The following is a 6,322-nucleotide window of genomic DNA, read 5'->3' as shown; positions in this document are numbered from 1 at the left end:
GGTTCTATCCCCAGTACAACCAATACCAGGGATTGAACTCAGGCCCTCCAAAAAAAAGAAGAAGAAGAAAATAAAGGTTGGAGAGGAGGTGCAGCTCAGGTATAGAGCACATGGTTCATGTGCAAGTGCTTGGGTTCAATCCCCACTACTACACCACACACAAAACAATCTTTGGATGGGTAATGTGTCACACCATTAAAAATGGCTTGGATTAGAAAAGAGGAGGAAAAGATTTGTCATGTTTTCTTTGTATAGTTTTGTATTACTGGGTTCTGTTTATAGGTATCATTACTTTTTTAGGAAGAACACATGTATTACTTAAATCTGTTACTTAAGACAGTATCCTAGATGTGTTCATCATTGTTTGACTTCATGCATGTCATTTTAAGGAACTGGTGCTTAAGGTATTTAACTTTTTGCAAACTTATTATACAGAAATTTGTGCAAAGCTTCTATGAGCACTAAGGTGCTGCTTCTAAAATTTCAGGGTACCTCATATATGCATTGCACTTTTTTTTGCTTTCTAGTGAGTTGTTCTCCCCATCTCAGAAGTACCAGCTTCTGGTGTATCATGCAGACTCACTCTTTCATGATAAGGAATATCGGAATGCTGTGAGTAAGTACACTATGGCTTTACAGCAGAAGAAAGCCCTGAGTAAAACTTCAAAAGTGAGGCCTTCAACTGGAAATTCTGCATCAACTCCACAAAGTCAGGTAATTGGAAATAGAATTGGGATTTTTTGTGGATTTTTTGTTTGATTTTTGGAGTAAAACCAAAAAAAAATTCTTTTTTCCTTTGCTCGGCTTGAGTCCAGAACCTCATGTATGCTAAGACAACTATTCTACTGTCGAGCTATATTCTCATACTCTTTTTTTTTTTTTTTTTTTTTTTGGTGGAACCGGGGATTGAACTTAGGCCCTTGCACTTGCTAGGCAAGCTTTTATTCTACAGAGCCATCTCCCTTGTCCCCGAGCTGTATTCTAAGCCCCAAGACTAAACTAACTTAAATGATGGAAAAGACTAGACAGACAAAGAAGATGATAAAATAAATAACTAAAAGGGAAATTGATAAAAAGAAAAAAAACTACTTAGATATAAGAATGTGTCCTAAGGCCCGTGAGATAGCTGAGCAGACTAAGCGCCTCCTTTGGCAAGCGCAGGGACCAGGGCTCGATCCCTCCACCCCCCCCATCAAATGTGCCAGCCCCGCACCCAAGGTGCACTGAGCCAGCACCAAGTCTGGGTGTGGTGGCACACACCTGTAATCCCAGCACTGGGGAGGCTGAAAACAGGAGGATCACTACAAGCCCAAGCTGCAAAGTGAGACCCTATACCAAAAACATAAATGGAAAAAAAAAAAAAAAAAAAGAACGTGTCCTATGATTGATCTCTAACTTGTATTTCTCTAAGAACCCTGGCCTTAAATGCCTCGCAGTCTTGGCCCTGGATGCCTGGGCATGCCCTCTTGGTCCTGGATGTGGAAGCCCACCCTGTGGCCCAGAACCAGGGTTGGTGGTGCACACCCATAGTCCCAGCACTCGAGGTTGAGCTAGGAGGGTCTCTGCAAGTTTGAGACCAGCCTAGGGGCTTCAGAAATGAGCACAAGGCCAGCCCAAACTACATAGTGAGACCCTGTCTCAAAAAAAGAAAAGACAAAAGAGAACGTTAGCTGGGTGTGGTGCTGCAAATCTCTACTCTCAGCACTCAGGAGGATGAGGCAGAATGATTGCCATGAGTTTGAGGCCAGCCTGGGTTACATAATAAGTTCAATATCATGTCTGAAAGAACAAAAGTACAAACAGTTAACATTTAGTCATTATTCAGTGTATCAAGCATTATGCAGAACTTTTCATGCAAATACATTATATCATCATGGATTGATTTTTGTTTGTCACTTGTTTGACATGGGCATGCATATCCATTCCTTTTTTTTTTTTTTTTTTTTAAGATAAAGTCTTGCTATGTAATTCAGGCTGTTCTTGAACTCACTAGAGTATATCCCAGGCTAGCCTTAAACTTGCTATAGTCCTCCTGCCTCAGCTTCCCAGCTGCTGAGATAGGGGTTGTGCGCCACCACACCTGGCTTGTTATAGTTTACTTTTTTTTGAGACAGTCTGTAGTTGAGGCTGGCCTGACATTCCTCATATAGCACAGGCTGCCCTTGGATTTGGGATTCTCCTATCTCATTCTCCAAGTGCTGAGGTTATAGGCTTCTGCCAGCACACCCAGTTGGAATTTTTTAATGTTTGAGATACAGCTGTCCTGTGTCTTTTAAAAGTGTACCTTAATGGGCATAGTGACAAGACTATGCAACCATCAATACTGTCTTTGTTCTGAAAAAAAATTTTTTTTCATTTGTGTATTTGGTACAGGGTCTCACTCTGCAGATTCAACTGTTTTCAGCCTCCCCCGTGCTGAGATTACAGGCATGCGCCACCATACCCAGACTTGGTGTCCACCTCAGCGTGCCCCACGTTCTGGGCCAGCACTGGCATGGCATGCAGGACTGGGGAGGGGATTGAGCTCTGGTCCCTGAGCTGGCCAAAGCAGGCCATTAGTCCACTGAGCTATCTTCCTGGCCCTGAAATTTTTCATTACCCTAGAGAGAATCTCATGTATTTTAATACTCAGTCCACGTTTCCATTCCTCTTCACTGCTTGCAGTCTCTATTTTTTTTTTTGTATTTTTGTACAGGGTCTGCAGATCTCACTATGTAGATTGAACTCATAGTGATCTGCCTGTGTTCAGCTTCCCAAGAGCTGGGATTACAGGTGTGTGTCACCAGTCCCAGTCTATTGCTGTGTCAGCATGCCCCGGAGGCGGGGCTGGCACTGCATGCCGGGGATTGAACCCTGGCCGCTGTGTCTTCCTAAGTAGATGCTATAATCTCCTGAGCTATTTGGCCTGCCCTATCCTTTGGATTTCTATGCACTTACCTATTCTGCTTGTTCCCTGTAAATGCATTGTACAGTGTGTGGCCTTCTGCGTCTGGCTTCCTTTACTTATTGTGTTATTTTTAAAGTTTATTTGTTACGCCATGAATTGGCTCTTTATTTTGTTTTATATTATTTATTTATTTTTGAGACAGTGACTCATGGTGTATTGCAAGCTGGCCTTGAACTTAGCTATGTAGCTCAGGCTGGCCTGGAACTTATAAGCCTCCTGCTTGAGCCCCAGAGTGCTGGGATTACAAAGTGTGCCACCAAGCCCAGCCCTGGACTGGTTCTTTATTTCTTGTTACTGTCAGATATTCTATTGTATGAAAGTGCCACATTTTGTTTACCTATTTATTGGTTAAAGGACATTCATTATTTCTACTTTTTGCCCATGAAAAATGCTGCTTGGACATTTGTATACAAAATTTTTTCTAGGTATCTGTTTTTAGTTCTCTTGATTATATTCCTGGCTCATATAACCGTGTTTATAATGAAGGGATACGAATGAATGGCACACATTTTGAATAGATGTGTTCCTTGTCTTTTAGTGTCTTCCATCAGAAATAGAAGTGAAATACAAAATGGCTGAATGTTATACAATGTTAAAACAAGATAAAGATGCCATTGCTATACTTGATGGGATCCCCTCGAGACAGAGAACTCCCAAAGTAAGTGGAATCCACAGATTGTTACACATTTTTCTCCTCCTGAGCCTGCTTCCTCAATGTTTTCTCTCTGTATTAGGAGGTCCAGCCTAGGGGCCGGGGAGATGGCTCAGTAGAATAAGCGCTTGCCTGGCAAGCACAAGGACCTGCGTTCAATCCTCGGTTCCGAAAAAAAAAAGAAAGGTCCAGCCTAGCCTTTTACTAGTGACTTTAGCTTTCACTTTCTTCCTCTGTTAGTGGAGTAAGGGTTGCAAGAGGGATGAATGACATTCTTTTTGTTTTGTTTTTAGGTCTTTTTGAGACAGGGTTTCACTATGCAGTTCATGCTGTCTTCAGAATTCTAGTGACCCTCCTGCCTGCTTCAGTCTTTTGAGTGCTGGGATTACAGGCTTGTGCCGCCGCCGCACACAACTCAATCCTTACGAGTCCTTTAAGATGCAAATGACAGCTGGACAATACTACAAGTGCATAGTCTTTTTTATTTCTTGCTATACGGCATAGTGATTTGCAGAACGCTTCAGCAGTCAGATGTGTTGGCACCTGCTGGTAATCCCAGCACTCAGAAGCTGAGGCAGAGAGATTGTAACTTGCAGACAGTCTGGACAGTGTAATGTCTTAGCAGGATCCTGTCTCAAAATAAATTTTTTAAAAAGGTTGGGGATGTAGTTCAGTATGAAGGCCCCAGCTTCAATACTCAGTACTACAAAAATGAAACAAAAAACTTCCAAGTGGCAAAAACAACTGTTTTAGGGCCTTGCTTTTTGTCTTCCAGAGCAATACCAATTTGATAATGGGAATGATTTTATTCCTTCAGTTTCAAAATCGACTACAAGACCTCTTTGTGTTTGCTGTGCAGTTCACATTGGCTTTGAGCTCACTTTGTAGCCCCAGCTGGTCTCAAATTCACAGCAATCCCCCTGTTTTATCCCCCCAAGTTTGGGATTACAGGCATGTGCCACCATGCCTAGCTTCAAATTTTTCTTTCTTTTGTGTGTGTGTATGTGTGGAACCGGGGATTGAACTCAGGCCCTTGCGCTTGCCAGGGAAGCACTTATTCCACTGAGCCATCTCCCCGGCCCTCAAATTTTTCTGTGTTAAGTTCAGTTTGTATCCTTGTTACTAAGGTTGAATGTGTATTAGTATTACTATTTTTTATTTTTGGGGAGTACTGGGGATCAAACTCAGGACCTTACACTTGCCAGGCAGGCACTTAAGCCGCTGAGCTATCTCCCAACCCTATATTAGTATTTAATATTCTGGCATTCACTCTCATGTCACTTGTCCTTCTCATTTTTTGAAAAACAGTTGTGTATAGCTTATATTTAACAGTGGGGAATTTTGTTGGTAAGATGACTGTGTATATTCTTTTTTTCTTTTTTTGACTGTGTATATTCTTCACCCTTAAAACATGAGAAATCTAGGCTGGCCAAATAGCTAAGTGGATTAAAGCGCCTGCAAGCAGGTGCAGGGGCCAGAAGTTCTATCTCCAGGCCTTCTGTGCCAGCCCTGCCCCCAGGGCATGCTGAGACAGCAGTTGAGACTGGGCATGGTGGTGCAGGCCTGTAATCCCAGCTATTGGGAGTCTGTAAACAGGTGGATTACTATGTGTCCGATCTGGTAGTGAGAGCCTGAACACCTTGTAGACCCTTCCCTAAAAATACAAAAAAAAAACAACCAAACAAATACATCAAAACATGAGGGATCTAACCAATAGAAAGCTTGTGTGTTTTAGTTAATACTTCATCTAAATGTTGATAAATTTTAACGGTAACCAAGGCCAGGCATGGTGGTGCATGCCTGAATCCCAGCAATCAGGAGGCAGCAGGATCATTCCAAGTTCAAGGCCAGCTTGGGCTACAAAGTGAGCTCAAAGGTAGCTTGAACTGCATAGTGAGACCCTGTCTCAAAAAGACAAAAATAAATAAAAAATAAAGGTAACCAAACTTGATGAGAACATATTTAAGCACTTCCTCATTAAGGAATTCTTTACTATTTTGAGAGTTGAGGGGCCGGGGAGATAGCTCAGTAGAATAAGTGACTGCCTGGTAAGCACAAGGGCCTGAGTTCAGTCCCTGGTTCTGCAAAAAGAAAAAAAAAGGAAGAAAGAGAATTGAGGTACATGTGTGTATGTGTGCATGTGTGCACGTACATTGAAGGTGGACCACAGGCCCTCAAACACATTTATGGTGTACCATTGCACTATAGCCCCAGCCTTATTTTCTTAGTTTTAACTAAGATGTGTCCTATGTATAGTTTATGATGATGTCTTTTATTTAAAAATACTTGGAAATATATCATGGACTAACCTGTCTTAAGAGAAGTTGGTTTGTTTGGGTTTTTTTGGTGGAACCGGGGATTGAACTCAGGCCCTTGCACTTACCAGGCAAGCCCTTACTCTCCTGAGGTATCCCCCCTGGCTAACCTGTCTTATATTAAATTTTTTTTTTTTTAGGGAAGGGTCTACAGGGTGTTCAGGGTCTCATTACTAGATTGGACTCATAGTGATCCACCTATTTACAGCCTCCCAAGAGCTGGGATTACAGGCACACGCCACCACACCCAGTCTCAATTGCCATCTCAGCATACTCCTGGGATGGGGATGGCACCCCCAGCCCCTACCCCTGCTTGCAGGAGCTTTAATCTGCTAGGCTATTTGGCCAGCCCTGTATTAAACTTGCCAGACCTTTTTGTTTTTGTTTTGTTGTTCTTTTTTTTTTTTT

At 42.3% G+C, this 6,322-nt stretch overlaps 1 protein-coding gene across 1 annotated transcript in view; it reads left to right on the top strand.

Moving 5' to 3' along the window:
* The window catches only part of Anapc7 (anaphase promoting complex subunit 7), a 35,524-nt gene that overhangs the window by 4,901 nt on the left and 24,301 nt on the right, over positions 1-6,322 (top strand). Inside the window, exons 2-3 of the mRNA XM_004635907.3 lie at positions 528-714; positions 3,486-3,605. Coding sequence (XP_004635964.2) covers positions 528-714; positions 3,486-3,605 — 307 coding nt within the window. The remainder of the gene's footprint in view (positions 1-527; positions 715-3,485; positions 3,606-6,322) is intronic.

The sequence above is a fragment of the Octodon degus genome, unplaced genomic scaffold, assembly GCF_000260255.1.
Source record: "Octodon degus isolate 3935 unplaced genomic scaffold, OctDeg1.0 scaffold00076, whole genome shotgun sequence".
NCBI classification, from domain to species: Eukaryota; Metazoa; Chordata; class Mammalia; order Rodentia; family Octodontidae; genus Octodon; species Octodon degus.
This window is presented reverse-complemented; position numbering and strand designations above follow the sequence as displayed.